At 37.1% G+C, this 19,390-nt stretch overlaps 2 protein-coding genes across 2 annotated transcripts in view; both read left to right on the top strand.

The window, feature by feature from the left end:
• The window catches only part of b2m (beta-2-microglobulin), a 198,797-nt gene that overhangs the window by 23,018 nt on the left and 156,389 nt on the right, over window positions 1–19,390 (top strand). The window lies entirely within an intron of this gene.
• On the top strand, window positions 527–9,331 carry dera (deoxyribose-phosphate aldolase (putative)). The gene is made up of 9 exons (XM_065289861.2): window positions 527–704; window positions 1,179–1,276; window positions 1,414–1,561; window positions 2,555–2,650; window positions 2,769–2,903; window positions 3,306–3,434; window positions 8,547–8,659; window positions 8,739–8,888; window positions 9,020–9,331. The coding sequence occupies exons 1-9, from the start codon at window positions 674–676 to the stop codon at window positions 9,074–9,076; spliced, it is 957 nt and encodes a 318-aa protein (XP_065145933.1). The 5' UTR covers window positions 527–673; the 3' UTR covers window positions 9,077–9,331.

Below are 19,390 nucleotides of genomic sequence, written 5' to 3'. Positions count from 1 at the left end.
TGACGTCACACGCGGATCTTGCGCAGCCCACCACGTAGTCAAACCAATGCTTGTTTATGGTATCAGCTGGTTTTTGTTTTAGTACTGCCCTTCTGTTTTCATCATACATGTTTTTAATAAGTTTCTGTATGTTTGGGCTGGAAACTAAATGTAGAAACTATGGTGAGAATGTGAGACGTTCTGTTGTCCAAACATTCTGCATTAAATGTTATCATCATCATATCTTTTTCTTCATCATATTGGCCATTTCTCAATCTAAATGCTGCATCCTGCGGAGGTCGCATATGCAGTCTGCATACGTCACCAAACCTGATTTATTTGAGTTAACTGAGCATTACATTCGCAAATCATAAGCATATTACAACAATTTTCGATTAAATAAGAATAATATTTCAAAATTTTAACAATTTTAAAGTTAACTAAGACGTATTAATGACGTATGCAGCCTGGAAATGAGACCTCCGGAGGCTGCAGCCTTCGGATTGAGAAACGGCCATTACCACCCGTTAGGATAAACGTCATTACGCGCTCCCTGCGGGGCTGTGCAATGATTGGTTAAGAGCGTGTCGCGGGGCGTTACCCCGGAAGTTGCAGCAGTAGCGTGAAAGCTGTCAATGTGCGAGCAGTCTCTGATCAAATCAAACGTTTATCTTAATTCAATCAATTCTTCATCATGTCTGCTAGAAATTTGGGAATGGATCTTGGTGAGTATTTTAATCGCTTTAATGTGAAGTTATAGTTTTGTAACCCCCATCTAAATAAAGCTATTATTTGTACACGGTAGATGGACATTTAATTAAAAAAAATATACATAAATAATAGTTCTTTGCAAACTAAAATTTAATTAAGTCATTGTGGTGCACTTTGTGGTACGTCTACCATTGCACACATATTGTGCAAAGTTTATACAAAGTGTTGTGAGTGGTTAATGTATAACTCACTTAGTAAACTGCGTTTACTAAATCAACATTCATTTGCCCTGTGTAGATGTTGGGAACCTTAAATCATGTTTTATTATTCATGTATTGCATGCAATCGAAACAATATGGCGATTTTATGTTTCCTAATGAATATCACATGGTGCATGTGACTCCCATTAAGCAGTGGACAAGAACAACACAAAGCAAAACATACCGAAGTATTTCTTCCCATTATTATTCGTTCTCATCCTATTTTAGATCTGGAATGGGTGTCAAAAGTCCGAGTCAACACCCAGGCTGTTCTTAAGAGAGCCCAGCAGATACAAGGACGCAAAGTTGCCAAAAAACAGTGGCAGGTAAAGAGTCAGATCAGCTGATGCATTAGTTCAATGGTTTCATGTTGTAAATAGTTGTATACACACATCCTAATTGAAATGTTTTGTTATTTGCACTGTAAAATCATGTGTGAATGCACTTTCGTCCTCTGCTGTAGGCGGCTTGGCTGCTAAAGGCTGTCACGTGCATTGATCTGACCACCCTTGCCGGTGATGACACGCCATCTAATGTCCATCGCCTCTGTATGAAGGCCACACAGCCCATTTGTTGTGATCTGCTAAAGAGCATAGACATGCATGAACAAGGTTTGCTTACGTAGGAAGCACATGAAAATAAAGACTAGTTAAACGATAAATGCTTACCTAGTCTTGCATGATACAAATTTGTCATTTTTTTTGTGTTTTCTACATAAAATCACACTATAAAGAACATTTAGTGAAAATATAACCTTGATATCTTTAATGTTGACAGAGTGAGGTCATGTCAAAGATTGAATAACATTCATAACTGGCCGCCCACAGGCCTAATGCCGCCCTCCACTCATCTAATTTAAAAGCAGCGTGTTAGCCGCCTATCCACTGTACCTGATCTCTCACACGTTGACAAGGATTTACATTAAACTTAAATTTCATTACGACTGCCACTAGGGGGCGAACTCTGACAGTCGTGTCCGAATGTAGTGTACAATGGAAAGGCGGTTTAGCATATATATCTTTAAAATATTAAAAAAGAAAACATGAAGTGCAATTTTTGTCAACGGGAGAAGACTGACTATATGTTATGAATACTTTAAAATAATAATTTATAAAAGTTAAATAGTTCAGCATTGCAGTTAGTGCTATACAAAAATACATGTGTTGATTATTTATAGTTGATTATTCATAGTTGAACTATTAACATTTGGTTCTTGCTATGCTAAACTGCAATTGTTTTTAAAATAATAAAAAAGAAAATGAGTTTTCAGTAATTAAAAGCCAAAATACTGGATACAAGATGTATGCATATTTATTGAAAATGCATGTTTTTTTTATATGACCAATAACAAAAAATTAACAAAAACAAAAAAATATATAAAGGGTAAAAGTTTGGACCGCATCATATTTACATTTCTAAAATCTGGCCTTTAAAGAAGAGTAGTTGAAGACCCCTTAAAAAAATTACATTACTTGTCGATATACATCTGTCCACAAGAGGGAGGCAAAGCTCTCCACAAATCAAAAGAGATCAGTTTGTGACCAGATACATGCATGTAATAATAACACAAAAATAATGCTTAATTTGTGTATGAATACTCCTAGGTATCACAACCGCTGCTGTTTGCGTATATCCGTCACGGGTGGCCGATGCAGTGAAATCTTTAAAGGCAGCCAACTCCAATCTTCCTGTTGCATCAGGTAAAATATTTCAAACTTCGCACCCAAACCACACTTTGTTTCGAGAGCCTCTTATTTCTTAAAGATTCAGAGAGCATGAACTGCATTGTCTGCTTTGTGTTTTTGTGTTGGCTCCTAGTGGCAACTGGTTTTCCTGCTGGTCAGACGCCATTAAAGACCCGTCTGGAGGAGGTCCGAATGGCTGTGGAAGACGGTGCTATGGAGATTGACATCGTAATCAATCGGACTTTGGCACTTACGGGGCAATGGGCAGGTGTGCACAGTTTCCAAGAATTATGCATAATTAATATTAATGGGGTATGCATAATTAATTATGAATAAATTAAATTAATGGCATATGCCCTTAAATATACAATTTATGAAAATAATAACTGCATGTACGTTTTTTTTTTTTTGACCCATAGTATGTTTCTGTTTTGGTTTCATGACTACGCTCTTAAAAAACGGTACTCAAAAGCTTTCACTGATGTGGTTCCCGTTTTACCTTTGTACCTAAAGGGTGCATATTAGTACCTCAAAGGTATATACTGGTACCTAACGGGTACCTAAATGATAAAATTTAGGGCTTTTTTTAAAAAGGGACAATACCAGTGACAGCTTTATGCGTTTTGTCTGACAGTTTATACTGAATTATTGTCTCTCATGATCTCTTTAGCCCTATATGATGAGATAAAGCAGTTCAGAGAGGCCTGTGGGGACGCTCATATGAAGACCATCCTGGCAGTGGGAGAACTGGGAAACTTCACAAATGTCTACAAAGCCAGTCTGGTGTCCATGATGGCAGGTTAATATAGTTACACGCTTTCTATATACTATTAGTTATGGTTGGATAAGTTGCTAAACACCACCTTCGTCAAATGTGAGATAATATTGACCCAATGGAGATTTTTGCATGCACTTAGAACAAAGTCTTCAACCTTTTTTAGGCCAAGGAGCACTTAATGGCGGGGTGCATGATCTCTGAACGCCCCCAGTAATCCCACCACATACCCTCAAGGGTCCCCAGACCCCTGTTGAAGACCCATGGCTTGGAGGGTTTTGCAGAAAATTTGTTAAACATTTGAAAAAATAATGCATTTCTATTACAGACTTTCAAAAAAATGCTCATTAATAAGAAAACATAAATTCAGTATCGATGCAGTCTGATGTTTTGTCCACAGCGTGGTGCTATTGTTCATCCTTTACACGCTCGCTCTTTAGATGCCCAATGACGCACACATACACGGCCAGCAGCCACTGTATGCTTAAATAGCCATCGCACATTAAGCCGATTACTGTACCCAATTGTCAGCAGCTCTGATAGGGATCGTTATTAAAATGCATTGCTTTTGTCGCCGCGCTCGTTCCTTAATCTCCCCTTGTTCCTATGAATTGCGTATGAGGTTTCTGAAATTGAATGATAATTTCACCTATTAATCTGCGACGCCGGAGCTATTTTACTCCCACGCGCTCCGGCAGTGTCCCCCCGCTCCGGCGCAAATGAATAGAGCTTCATTACTGTCGCCCGCGTTTAATAACCGTTATCCATTATCGTGTAATTAAGACTCCCCAGAACGAATCTGAAGGATTATGTCATTTCGAGAAACAGGCTGAGGGATGGAGCGCAAGCCCGTCTGAGGGAAGAGAAAGAGGTGCGGGGGGGGATGGATAAAAAATTGGAAAAACACATAGAACGTATCTTTAATGAACTGGAAAATGTTCATCTTGCTCGGGAAGGTAATGAACGGTCATTAGACGTGAGAGGCGGGCGGGACGGGACAAGAACCGCTCCACAGTTTGCGCTTCATCCATTAGAAGCGTCATTTTATCTTCTATTTTTATCGGAACGCTGATAAACCGTAATTGGCTATGAAGGAGAGGAAGAGAGAAATGAAGGTTCTTATTGATGAACGAATGCACACCCACTGTGCTGCAGACAGGACCATATGTTCTTGTCTGGCCTCTGCGGGCATCGCGACTAATGTCCTGTCGGGACGCAAAATCTGACGACTGTCCGACGTGCATGAATCAAGGCCCTAAAATGTACAGGAACTATTTTCAGAGCTCGTGTTTGACCTGTCGGACGGGAAAACACAAGTTGCTAGACGATTACAACATTTTTAATGTACAAAGCATGATACCCATTTTATTAAATTCCTAGCAAGACAGAGATGATGCATTGTGAACAAATCTTTGTGATTGGTTCTTGCAGGGTTCTTGAAAGTTTGTGAATCTGGGAAAAAATTCAACGCCTTGGGAAGTTTTTGAAAATATACATGCATAGATACAGGTCATTGAAAGTGCTTGAATCTATTTTATGCAAAAAACACATGAAAACGTCTCTGGTTACGTATGTAACCGTTGTCCCCTGAGAAGGGAACGAGACGCTGCGTCTCCCTTGCCATACTTCCTGCGTCCCTGTAACGCCATCTTTGGCAATATTTTTTAGATAGCCATATACTTCCTGGCTCCCGCATCACCCTGTCTTTGTCGTTAAGCCTCACCATTGGTTGAATTTGATATACACATTCAGACGCACTTACCCCTGGAGGCGTCCCCAAAGTGTCACCGCAGTGACGCAGCGCAAGTTCCCGCGAAAGGGAACTGTAACAATGTGTCTTTAAAGGTAACACAATGTAACCTTGCTCTCATTTAAAATGTTTGAGGGTATTGGACCTGGAAAGTCCTTGAAAGGTCCTTGAATCTGATGTTAACTAAGGTGTGGGAACCCAGTTTTTGGGCTGTTTAACTTAATTAACTTAATATTTGGAAGTTTTTGCAAAGTTGATGTGTTTCCATCAGCGGTATTTTCAATACACAATGTCAAATTGCGCAATTTAAATGGTAATGGAAACGCAGCTACTGTGAGATGCGTGCCAAATAAACTCGACACAAGATGGCACCCGGTGCTTGGTGTCCGAATTTACCGTATTGTCACGAATATAAGACGAGTCTGATTATAAGATGACATTCCTTTTGGAAAAATGCTTTTTGAAGACCAAGCCTTGTCTTTAATGAAGAAACTGCTTTAATTTGAAAATACTTTTTTATAAGTTAACGGGGACCTGTTTGGTTCCCCTCCATCCTTCAATACTTTTCATGCCATATATAACCTGCATTCAATCTGTATTAAATAATAATAATAATAATAAGCCTAGGCTGTCCTTCTCATTGTGAAAAAACACGTAGCCTTATAATATTTCATTAACAGTCTGACTGTACTTTATCAGGTTAGTTTAGTCCAGAACTTGTTTATGTGTATTTGGCGCCACCTACCCCATATTTGCAGTCTAGAGCTGGAATATAAGAGGACATAATTTTTTAACTCATTCCCTGACAGACATTTTTTGTGATTTTTACAAAAGTTTCGCAAAATGCCTTCCAGGAAAATGTTCTTTTTAAAAATATATAATCATACAAATAAATTAAATGAAAGAACAGACCCTCTGCTTTCAAACAAACAATAAACAAACAAAACCGGGAAAAAAAAATTCTCAGCTTATAAACTCTTAAACATGGGTATTTTTCTTTAAAAATATTTTTTTTTTTAGCAAAAAGCTTAAATAATTGCATTTATTGTGAAGGAATGTTGTTAGAGATCAGATTCAGAACGATTATCAAAACATACACAGAGTTTAAAATTAGTAAATAATGTTTTGGCTTCAGTTTTTTTTTTTGTGTGCAGTATTGCAGATTAACATAAAAATTAATCGCGATTAATCGTTAGCAGAATAAAAGTTTTTGTTTACATCACATATGTGTGTAAACTGTGTATAATAAATATGTATATATATAAATATGAACACATTCATGTATAATTTTAAGAAAAATAAATGTATATATTAAGTAGGGGTGACCCCGAATAGTCGAAGATTCGATGCATCGATAGGAGATGCCTGATTCGACTACCAATCTCATAGTCGAAATCGTCGCAGATGTGTTATGAAATGAGGATCATTTAATTTTGGCCGTATATGGGTGCACACATTATCTGATTTCACATATAACAGCTTTCTCACAATATATTAATATACTGCATATTATGATAATGCTGCAAATAATATGTGAAGTAGCAGCTTTCAATAAATATTTTTAAAATGCGTTAATAAATCCAACAACCCCTGTGACCGGGCTTCACGTCCATAAGAGGTCTCTATGTTAATAAAGCCTTGCCTCTTTGTTTCGACATTTAAAAGACAAAGCTGGCAAATTAAACTATGTCTTTCGTTCTTTTAATAATTTCTATATTTTATTTTATTTATAAATCACTTTGGGTTATCTGATTTAACTATTTGGCTTGTGTTTTGTTTCCGTGCACTTGAGGCATTTTGCATATTTGTTCTGCACTTTGTTACTTCTGACCTTATTTTATTAAAAAAAAATTGTATTTATTATAAACGTAAATTCCGATCTAATTTAAGTCTGTAAATTTTGGATAGCTTTTCGTTGTATCGATGTTGCGCTATTGCGTGCTGGCCATGCTTGCTAATTTAGCCGAACGGGCTAGGTGCTCTGCGTCTCATATTTAGGAGTTCATCAAACTAAACATTAAAAAACGGATGTTTTTCGACGAGTATAAGTTTTTAAAATGTATTTAAAACATATATTGTCTATCTTAAAGTTAAACTACAAAACAGGTAAGCCGTTTTTTTTTATTTCGGTGATGAAACGGAAACTAGTAGGCTATCTGCACCGAACCTATTTCTGCCTGACACGAATGTCTTTCTTGTGATTTAATATTATGGTCAGTCGGTGTTCACTTTCAAATGATAGCAAAGAGATTCCTGAAATAAATAATATAATAAGGTCTTTCTGTATCTAAAGTGAATACAGAGATGATCAAAGTCAAAGCAAGCAAGCAGGTATTTCTGTGCTAAATAATAACGCGTAGTGTCTATATAATCATTAATTTCAGTGTTTTTCTTGTTATAAATTAACGTTTAATGAATTGTATATAAAGATTAGTTTTTATCATTTACAGTCACAATCACAAATTATTTGTCATTTCTCATTTGTCGGGTTTTTTTGGTCATGACTGCTTTGACGCGCTATCTCCAAATTAAATAAAAACACGTAATTGTAGCCGGAGTTTCCAAGGCAGGATTACCTTTGTTATTTTTTTAGGTTTAGTTATCAAAATGTATTTTTGTGTGATGTTCTGTAGATCGTGGCTTTAAAATGTTATGAGGAATAATTAAACAAATGTTGCCTTACATTTTACCTTAAAAAATATATATATAAATGCATCGTCAGTTTTGTCTTCGTTTATTACTTGAAAGACAGTTTTGCTCACTTTATCAGACAGTTGTTTATGTGTGCTGCTTGTGAAAGAAAATAAAAGTTACCAATTTGTACCTGGTCTGGCCCCCTCCCAACCCATGCATACAAACATAGATGATTCGACTATCGGTCGACTATGGAAAGATTCGAAAATTCTGATTCGAATATGTAAATCCTTAGTCGAGGACACCCCTAATATTAAGTATTTATATTTATATATAATATAAATGATACATAAATATACAAATGTATATACACATGTAAACATATACATGCATGTGTGTACATTTATTTATACAAAGTTATTATACACAGTTCACACACATATATGATGTAAACAAAAACTTTTATTCTGCTAACGATTAATCGCGATTAATCGTTAAGCATCCCTAATGCAAATGTTTTCTCTTAATAGACAAGATAACTCGTCAATAGTGGGGAAAGAGTTTAGAGGCATTTCTATAAAAAGTCTTCTTGTATTCGGGACAATACGGTATTCACTTGTTTTAATGTAATCATTGAAGTGGACAATATTGATGTAGGGAATAGTGAAAGAGCGTAAAGGGTTAGACCGTTCTAATAATAATTGCTTAATAAATGCTAATAATTTACGAGTCTACGTTTGCTTTCCAACCAGGGTCAGATTTTATCAAAACTTCAACTGGCAAGGAATCGGTCAACGCCACTTATCCTGTAGCTGTAGTAATGGCACGAGCCATTCGTGACTATTACCTGAAGACAGGCCATAAGGTAGATGACCCATTGTGCTAATTTTACATCTAGTTTATCCAGCAGGGCGTTTGACTCATTTTTTTTGTCTCTTCCTCAGGTGGGTTTCAAGCCCGCGGGTGGCATTCGTACGGCTCAGGAGTCTGTGGTGTGGTTGGCCCTGATGAAAGAGGAACTAGGTGACGATTGGCTGAATCCTCACCTTTTCCGAATAGGTGCAAGTAGCCTGCTCGCTGACATTGAACGGCAGGTAAATAAAGCAATGCTGTGATAAACCCATCATTATTGGCTTTGGACTTCTCCGATATCGAATAGCTTTTGTAGCTGCCTTGGTTTTTTTTTAAATACACTTTCTTTCTCCTGTCTTTTTTTTTAATACAGATTTACCACTACGTGACTGGGCGCTATCCAGCATATCATGAACTTCCTATGGCCTGAACCTCCATGGCCTAAAGCTTTAAATGGTTATAATCAGGCAGTAACGCTATGGGAAGATGATGTTACACCGGTTCAAGTCAATTATGAAAAATGACAGTAATTGTCTTATGCTGAAATGAAGTACCTTGGAAAAAGTAACAGGATCCGTATGCCTAACATTCACATCAGCACACGCTGTATATTTTATTAAACTGTAAAGACTTTTTAAAGCTATGTTGTAAAATAATGCACAAAGTAAAAGCGCTCATCATTTTACATCAGTGTAAAGACTTCTTGCATCACCACACACCCAGCAATCGTTCTACACATCCGGGAATCTTGTAAGCCACATCCGGCCTGATGTTACTCGACTTCAGCCGTGTTAATTTCATTAACCGAGAGACAGATTTCTGAAGTATGTGTTTGGGATTAATTAAGTGAGGTTAAGAGAGTTTAAATGATCTGATAATACCTCCATTCCAGCTTCGTTTGAAGACGTCTTTTCTTCTTTAATTAAAAGGTCTTGGGCCGTGCCCTTGACTGGAATCGGAGGATAAATGACCGAATTAACAGTGGAATGAGAAGAAAACTTGGAGAAAACGGAGGTATAGTCTGTCAAGTAGGTTTAGAAAACTGGAGCGTGAACAGATTTGTAATTCATGGGGAAACATTAAAAGCTATTCTCGTAAGAGCTTCGTAATACCTGCATAAGCGCTATTTTAGAGCTGGTGTTCCTGAGAGACCCACAAGATCAACTGTGCAAGAAGCAAGAACCAGACCAAATTAAATCATTAAAGGAATAGTTCACCATACCAGATGTATATGATTTCGTTTCTTCAGTTTAATACTTACGGATAAATTTATATTAAAATGCCATCATGTTAATCTCTGTGGACCAATACAATCTCATGGCAATTCGTACGCATTTTACGAGGTGGCTGATTCGTATGACCACATTTGTAAATTTTTTACAATTTGCTTTCACAACTGTGATGATGGGGTTGGGGGAGGGGTTTCATTATTTTTTCTCTTAAAATTGTATGTTTTTGTACGATTATTATTATTATTATTTTTTTTTTTGAATTATTACGAATTAGACAATTTATACTGCGTACGAATGCGTAAATTTCTGTGAGATAAGGCAAAGTAATCTTCAGTGGGTAAATATATGCTTTTTTGAAGTGAGATGATAGGTTTCTGAGAGATAGCGTTAAAACTTCGATAACGCATTTTATGAGGTGTCTAATTAACATGACCGCATTTGTAAATTTTTGCACTATTTGCTTTCGCCTCTGTGATGTTGTGGTTAGGGGAGGGGTTTCATTGTTGTTGTGTTTTTCTCTCTAAAAATCGTAAGTTTTGTACGATTCGTTTTGTACGTATTAATACGAATTAGCAACTCATAAAAATGCGTAATTTCATTGGTTCTTGCGTTTCTCGTAACGCAACACGCATTTGACCACCATACTAAATGTAGGATTTGGTTTCTACATACAAATAAATTTTAATTTAAAATGCCATCCTGTTAATCTCTATGGACCAATACAATCTTATGGCAATTCGTACGCATTTTACGAGTTGGCTAATTTGTATGACCACATTCGTACGTTTTTGTAGTATTTGCTTTGCCTCTGTGACATTGTGGTTAGGGGAGGGATTTCATTTTTGTTATTTTTCTCTAAAAATAATTTTGTGCACTTGACAATCGCGTGCGATTTATCGTGCAGCCCGAACGCCAAACAACTGCCGCATTGTACAACAAAAGACTTCCGTTTTCTTTATATCACAACAACTAAAGCACTTCGCTTTATTAAAGGACAAGTTCGGTATTTTAGACGTAAAGCCCTGTTTTCAGATTGTTTATGGTGAAATAGAACGGTTTTGACTAAAATTTCGACATTTTCGGCTGCCCTGAGAATTTTCGCGTGTTTGTGTTTCAGCTCAGACCTCTACAATGGGTTTAATGGTGCACTGGAACAATCCTTCCTAAAATGCATTAAACTTTCGTTTACAAAGACGTGAAACTCACCGAGTGGTCAGGGGTGTTCACTGATATGCTCACACAAAAATCGCTGCAAAAGATGCTTTCCAACAGCTGTTTTAGCATTCGTTGTTAACTTGTGGACCTATTTTCCCAAACGCCTCACACCCGTACATTCTTCCGCTTAGAGCTTGAATAATAAACACTCCAGCCCAGGTGGTGGCGCTAATCCGCCTTTGCCAATTGGAAGAATAGAAACAAAGTTCCCGGCGCGGAGTAATACCGTACCTCACAGCACATCTAATACAGTCAATGGAGTTGGTAAAAACTACGATAAAACCTGTTGGAATGCGTCTTTTGGAGCGATTTTTGTGTGAGCATACCAGTGAACACCCCTGACCACTCGGTGAGTTTCACATCTTTGTAAACGAAAGTTTAATGCATTTTAGGAAGGATTGTTCCAGTGCACCATTAAACCCATTGTAGAGGTCTGAGCTGAAACACAAACACGCGAAAATTCTCAGGGCAGCCGAAAATGTCGAAATTTCAGTCAAAACCATTCTATTTCACCATAAACAATCTGAAAACAGGGCTTTAAGTCTAAAATACCGAACTTGTCCTTTAAGTGTCTGACGACTTTCTGCTCGCAAAATAAGTGGGGCTTGCATGATTTTGTAAAAAGTCATAAATCTTAGCAGAAAGTAAAACATTTTGCATTTACTTCACACATGCGCAGCCATGTCCTCTGTTGTCATGGGAATGTTAGGAAGTGACGTAATTACGTGATGTGAACATCAATGAAAAGCTGCAAACAGTTTTTGCAAGTTCCTGCAACTTATGCAATTCCCACAATTTCATCACATAAAATTGCATAAATATCACGCATATTCCATCGCATTTTTTGAGAAAACATGCTGCAATATCATGGATTTTGCCCGCAACAATCACAAAAAAATAATGTCTACTCGTCTGTCCGTTTGTAGTCTCTCCTGACTGTAGTAGTTTATGAGAGCACACTGGCAGGGCGGAGTAAGGGTGATGAAGCGCCTGCGTTCCCTTCAGCTCTCTCCACCTCCCCGAGGCCATGACAGATTAGCTTCACTTACATAAAGGCATGTAGATCATCTCCAATCTGGACCCATGGCCCACGCCAGCAAGCTAGATAACGCTGAGGGATTGAGTTAGCCTGCAGATTGATCTCTCCTCTGCAGACGACACGCTCTTCTCACACTTTTTCTTTCTCTTGGTAGTCGCTCGCGCAGCCCTTTACTCCATCACTTTCTCTGCTCCAGGCAGTGTATCTTTTCCTGCCGAGTTGTGTGTTTTAAATTTCAAGCAAGCTGATGGAGCTGCCAGATATGCAGTGGGGTCCAAACATATGATACCTCAAGTGATTTTTCCTTCATTTATTAAATTTTAGCAAGTTTTATTATCCAAGTGCACAATTTTTTAGGAAATTGAGATGCATTTATTATGCTTTATAATGACAGCGTGCATGTGTCTTGTGACTCCACAGTTTTGGATAAAATCGGATAATTCCTGTCAAGGTGTTTGAGAAAGAGCATCTTGCCGGCTTTAATTAATAACATTTCATTTCTTTCATTAATTACATTTCATTCATTTAAAATTTTTCAAAAGCTTAGGACTTTTAAACAGATGTTTTGATTGGTCTTAGACTTTTGGACCACATGCTATATGTGACCCTCTCTGTTAAATCCAAGCTGAAGTCTCATAATCTAATAGTGAGATTAGGAGCATCAAAGTTTAATTGTAATCATTGATTTCATATTTTACATGATCTCTTACTCAGTCAATATTAAAGAAATCAAGGTTATTTTCCACTAGGGGTGTCCTCGGCTAAGGATTTACATATTCGAATCAGAATTGGCGAATCTTTCCATAGTCGACCGATAGTCGAATCATCTATGTTTGTATGCATGGGTTGGGAGGGGGCCAGACCAGGTACAAATTGGTAACTTTTATTTTCTTTCACAAGCAGCACACATAAACAACTGTCTGATAAAGTGACCAAAACTGTCTTTCAAGTAATAAACGAAGACAAAACTGACGATGCATATATATATATATGGTAAAATGTAAGGCAACATTTGTTTAATTATTCCTCATAACATTTTAAAGCCACGATCTACAGAACATCACACAAAAATACATTTGGATAACTAAACCTAAAAAAATAACAAAGGTAATCCTGCCTTGGAAACTCCGGCTACAATTAAGTGTTTTTATTTAATTTGGAGATAGCGCGTCAAAGCAGTCGTGACCAAAAAAAACCGACAAATGAGAAATGACAAATAATTTGTGATTGTGACTGTAAAGGATAAAAACTAATCTTTATATACAATTCATTAAACGTTAATTTATAACAAGAAAAACACTGAAATTAATGATTTTATAGACACTACGCGTTATTATTTAGCACAGAAATACCTGCTTGCTTGCTTTGACTTTGATCATCTCTGTATTCACTTTAGATACAGAAAGACCGGATGATATTATTTATTTCAGGAATCTCTTTGCTATCATTTGAAAGTGAACACCGACTGACCATAATATTAAATCACAAGAAAGACATTCGTGTCAGGCAGAAATAGATTCGGTGCAGATGTTTCCGTTTCATCACCGAAATAAAAAAAACGGTTTTGTAGTTTAACTTTAAGATAGACAATATAACCACTCTGTTTTAAATACATTTTAAAAACTTATACTCGTCGAAAAACATCCGTTTTGTAATGTTTAGTTTGATGAACTCCTAAATATGAGACGCAGAGCACCTAGCCCGTTCGGCTAAATTACATGCGCAAGCATGGCCAGCACGCAATAGCGCAACATCGATACAACGAAAAGCTATCCAAAATTTACAGACTTAAATTAGATCAGAATTTACGTTTATAATAAATACAATTTTGTTAATAAAATAAGGTCAGAAGTAACAAAGTGCAGAACAAATATGCAAAATGCCTCAAGTGCACGGAAACAAAACACAAGCCAAATAGTTCAATCAGATAACCCAAAGTGATTTATAAATAAAATAAAATATAGAAATTATTAAAAGAACGAAAGTCATAGTTTAATTTGCCAGATTTGTCTTTTAAATGTTGAAACAAAGAGGCAAGGCTTTATTAACATAGAGACCTCTTATGGACGTGAAGCCCGGTCACAGGGGTTGTTGGATTTATTAACGCATTTTAAAAATATTTATTGAAAGCTGCTACTTCACATATTATTTGCAGCATTATCATAATATGCAGTATATTAATATATTGTGAGAAAGCTGTTATATGTGAAATCAGATAATGTGTGCACCCATACGGCCAAAATTAAATGATCCTCATTTCATAACACATCTGCGACGATTCGACTATGAGATTGGTAGTCGAATCAGGCTTCTCCTATCGATGCATCGAATCTTCGACTATTCGGGGTCACCCCTAATTTACACAGAATGATCTTTACATTATGTAGGATGATTTTATGTGGAAAATAGTAAATCACAAAAAACGACTTTAGCTGCAATTTTGTTGGTTCAAGGCGCAATGACATTACGCAGTGCCCGAAAATAGTCCCCAGCTATTGAAAGTTACCTCGGGTGCTGCGTAATATCATTGTGCCTCCTGCAGCCGTGTTACGGCAGCAATGTCCTTGATTATTACGGCAGAATGAGAGTATAGTTAGCCATATCAGCCTAGAAAATCACAACTTTTAATTTTCCGTCGGTCTTATTACACGAAGCAACTACAGAAGAGTCAAGTTTTAAATAGAAAAAAAATCAAAATTCTTTGGTCATTTTTTAGCATGTTGCTAATGGTTTAATCAGATTCAATGCATTATGCTAAGCTATGCTAAAAGTGGTAACGCCAGACCCGGAGATCGGCTGAATGGATTCCAAAACGGTAAAACTGAAAGGTTTAACTCTAGGGGAGCTGGAAAATTAGCATATTTAAAAAAAGTGGAGTGTCCCGTAAAAAAGTAAGTTACCTAGTTGCCCTTTTTATAAAATTTTAAGTTAATTCCATGCAATGAAACTTTTTTTGAGTCAAATCAACGTAAAGTTTTAAAGGTGCTCTAAGCGAATTGACACGTTTTAGACCATAAAACATCTCCTCACTATCTGCTTGCTGCCTGTCCGCTGATCAAACTGTAAAAAAAGTGATCTCTGTAGACAGCCCCGGCTTCACAAACGGCAATAACAACATAGTGGCCAAACCTACAAACAGAAACCATAACAAAGTGTTTCAACCAATAAACGACAAGAAGGATTTGGGGGTAGGGTTGGGCGCGTTCATGAAAGCAGGGAAGGGAGGGGGAGGAGTTAGCTACGCTCCGTCTGTTTGAAAACAATTCAAACGTCAACAAAAACGAACGTCTCGCAGATTTGCTTAGAACGCCTTTAAGGGAACCACACTTTAACCCGCTGGCATTTTTTATGGTTTTCACAAAAGTTTAATGCCTTCCAGAAAATATTCTTTTTTAAAATATATAAACATACAATATATCAAATAAAAGAACAGACCATCTGCTTTCAAACTAAAAAAGTTTAATCTTACCTTTATTTGGATGAAATGCTGTATATACAATTGAATCTGATTTCTAACAAAAGTCCTTTACAAAAATGCAGAACAATAATTAAAACATAAATATTTTTACTGTTTTTGGATCAGTGGATTTAGGTAGCACACCAAAGCTTTTACGCCTGCGTCCGGCGTACGTTTTCAATTGTTTCCAATGAAAGCGCAGCATTTTTCAAAAAAGCCAGCAGCTAGTGTTTTTTTTTTCGCTGAAAGCAGATGCTCTGCAGTTTTTCCGCACTGAGCGCCGAGAGTTGAAAAATATTCAACTTTGGGTGAAAAGTTCAGCTCGTCAATGTCAGTTCTCACACGGCCATCCAATCACAGTGGAGGGGGGCGGGACAAATATCGCAACAACCAACCGGCGCATCGTACAATGACTGATAAACAAAGCAGCAACCAAAGCACTCAGCTGAAAAAAGCTGGCAGTCGGCGTCCGCCAGGCGTTTTCATTTGCGTAAAAAAAGCTTTGGTGTGCACACCCCCTTAGTGTTTTATAAGTTAGGTAAGAGCGCCACCTAGTGAATAATAGCGGAAACGTGGATTGCCATAAAAACTTGTTATTGGCAGGAAAGCGTTTTCTCTTCATTGACGAAATAAATCCTCAATAGTGGTGATAGTTAAGAAATGCCAATTTATTTTTAACCTAGCGTTGGGTCAAAAAGGGACGAGCCCAGACAGAGCCCAGGGTTTTAATTTAACCTATGCTGGGTTGTTTTAATCCCATTGGGTCAAATATAAAAATGTTCTGGGTTAATTAAACCCATCCGGCTGGGTTCATCCATTTTTTCCCCAATGCTGGGTTGAAAATAAAAAGAGTGCAAATAACTTACTTTAAGTTAAACCAACAAATCTTTTTTACACCGACCATGCAAGAAAAAATATAATTTCCCTTTGTTTGTATGAATGTGTGCCCTACAAACATTTTCTTCTTTCGTGATTATACAAATGTAATCTTTATGAACATATCCATTTGTTATAGCGGTCTAATTTGATTATGGGGTCATGCAGTGAATGAAATGTAAATTTGAGAAACATCTGAAATGCCAGAGGGAATGACTGAATTACACGTGAATTATTCATTCTTCATATGTAGGTCTACTGTTCAAGAGTCTGTTTTGCATTTTAAGCATTTCATTACGTTTGACATATGATTCAAATTTTTTTTTACTTTAAGTTTTACCAGCATTATCCGTACAAACTAACTAGAAACTACAGTCGATTTGTATGTTAGGCATGGATCAGGTGGCCGGTAAAACCCTCTTTGTACGTTGTAGCATTAACTTGGTTGTTTAAAAAGTGTGATTGATTCTGTCAGCGGGTCAGACTGCGTTTCACTCGCTCTGACAAATCTCTTTTTTCAGATTGATTGCTTTTTCTGCTGTTTTATTCATAAATGTTTTTTTCCCTTTGTTCCTCGAAGCAGTTGTGAAAAATGGTGCGCTCAGGGTGACGTTTTGAGGCAAAAAAATCATTTTTAATGACACACAAGTCACCTGTCGACTACATTTATCATATAGGCCGGAATAAAGATTTGCTCGTGTGCTTTTCACGTGTTACCCGCCGGTGGCAACACTAACCCACCTCATAATCAATTGCTATGGAAAGATGTCATTCTGTGTGATTAATTATATACACGTGTTACGCTTCACTCATTTGTCTTGGAGTGCCTCAGATCTGGATGGAGTCTTAACAAGCATTGAAGAGCGTTTTAGTCTGGTGAAATAAGCCGTGCGGTTTAATACTAAAAGCATGTCATTCCTTATCATCTCCAGGCTGTTGAATTTTAATGTATTGTGAGACTAAAGGAAGTAAAATGGCTGTAAAAAGCTCTGTGACAAAACGTCAGTTCGTGGCAACGTCTTCGAGGTGAAGAATAATTGTTAACGCTTGTTTGGTTGACTTATGACAGTGATGCTTTGACAGTTTCGTGTCAGTTGTATGTTAACGTGCTTGTTTAAACGTCCTCGATTTTGGAAATTGACAAAACGGGTTGTATCATCCGATTATGTATATGTGCGGTGTCAAGTCGAAGCTGCAGATGGCCGACTACTCATAATCTAATGTATAGTTCTGCTGCTAAGTGTGTTGATAAAGTTGACAGCTGCACTGCTACCCATTTTATTGTAATGTTTTGACTTTTATCTGCTGTCTTGCAGGTTCATGTTTGTGTGTTTTTTTTTTTGTCTGAGCTTGTTTGGTATGTTGTGGATGTTAGGGTACATGATGTATTAAATCGAATGTGTTTGTATGTATGTGTATACCGTATGTATGTTTACGTATATGTATGAGTGTTTGTGCGATGATTTGTGTGTTTGTATGCATGTTTGTGGAGGAAGGGTTGTGTGTGTTTGTATGCGTGTGTGTTTTTCTGTTTGTATGTGTCAGGGCTGTCACAATGATTTAGTAATCGTATCATCGCGATTGTTTGACCTCATCGCGATGATTTCAGATCACCGCAATGATTGCACATCCCTTTAAAAAACACAAGGGGGAGCTGCAGCGCCTGTATAAACGAGACAGTATCAGATTACTTTTAAATATGTGTTATGTGTATTAATATTTACTGCCAGGTAAACCTTGCAAAAGATTTAATTTAAATAATCATAACAATGTGTGAAAATTATTTCATAAACGAAAAAAAATTATGAGAATTAAATGTCAAAGCAATAAAACAGACGATTCATCGTCAATCGTCACAATTTCTTAGACAATTAACCGCCAGCCAAATTTCATAACCATGACATTTGTGTTTGTTTCTGTGTCTTTGTGTGTGTTTTTATGTTTGTATGTGTTTGTTTTGTGTTTGTTTTTCTGTTTCTGTATTTGTGTATTTTTCTGTTTGTTTCTTTGTGTGTGTTTTTGTTTGTATGTGTGTGTGTGGGTGTGTGTGTGTGTGTGTGTGTGTGTGTGTGTCTTTTTGTGTGTGTGTGTGTGTGTGTGTGTGTGTGTGTGTATGTTTGTTTTTGTCAGTATGTGTTTGTGTGTCTTGTGTGTTTTTCTGTTTGTTTGTTTGTGTGTGTTTTCTGTTTGTGTTTCTGTTTGTTTGTTTGTTTGTGTGTGTGTGGTTTGTTTGTGTGTGTGTGTGTGTGTTTTCTGTTTGTATGTGTTATTGTTTGCATGTGTTTGTTTTTGTTTGTGTTTCTGTTTGTGTGTGTGTGTTGTTTGTATGTGTGCTTGTGTGTGTGTGTCTTCTGTTTGTGTGTGTTTTTCCTTGTGTGTGTCCGTGTGTGTTTCTGTTTGTGTGTGTTTGTCTGTATGTTTGTTTGTTTCTGTGTCTTTATGTGTGTTTTCTGTTTGTATGTGTTATTGTTTTTATGTTTTTGTTTGTGTTTCTGTTTGTGTGTGTGCGTATTTGGTGTGTGTGTGTGTGTGTGTGTGTGTGTGTGTGTGTGTGTGTGTGTGTGTTTGTATGTATGTTTGTTTTTGTCAGTATGTGTTTGTGTGTCTTGTGTGTTTTTCTGTTTGTTTGTTTGTGTGTGTTTTCTGTTTGTGTTTCTGTTTGTTTGTTTGTGTGTGTGTGGTTTGTTTGTGTGTGTGTGTGTGTGTGTGTGTGTGTGTGTGTGTGTGTGTGTGTGTGTGTGTGTTTGTTTGTATATTTGTTTGTTTGGATGTTTTTTGTCAGTATGTGTTTGTGTCTTTTTGTGTGTGTTTGTGTGTATGTGTTTGTGTGTGTTTTTCTGTTTGTTGTCAATATTCTAATATATTTGTTAAACCACCTTTAACCTGGTAAAAAAACCTCTTGCACCTTGAGGTATGTGCGTCGTC

This window comes from Paramisgurnus dabryanus, chromosome 1 (assembly GCF_030506205.2).
Source record: "Paramisgurnus dabryanus chromosome 1, PD_genome_1.1, whole genome shotgun sequence".
NCBI lineage: Eukaryota > Metazoa > Chordata > Actinopteri > Cypriniformes > Cobitidae > Paramisgurnus > Paramisgurnus dabryanus.
This window is presented reverse-complemented; position numbering and strand designations above follow the sequence as displayed.

Bases quoted from the DNA above. Each gene is read 5' to 3' on its own strand.
- dera (XM_065289861.2), top strand. From the start codon at position 674: ATGTCTGCTAGAAATTTGGGAATGGATCTTG. The intron at 1,277-1,413 runs GTAAAGAGTCAG...CCTCTGCTGTAG, and splicing joins TTGCCAAAAAACAGTGGCAG to GCGGCTTGGCTGCTAAAGGC. The intron at 2,651-2,768 runs GTAAAATATTTC...GTTGGCTCCTAG, and splicing joins CAATCTTCCTGTTGCATCAG to TGGCAACTGGTTTTCCTGCT.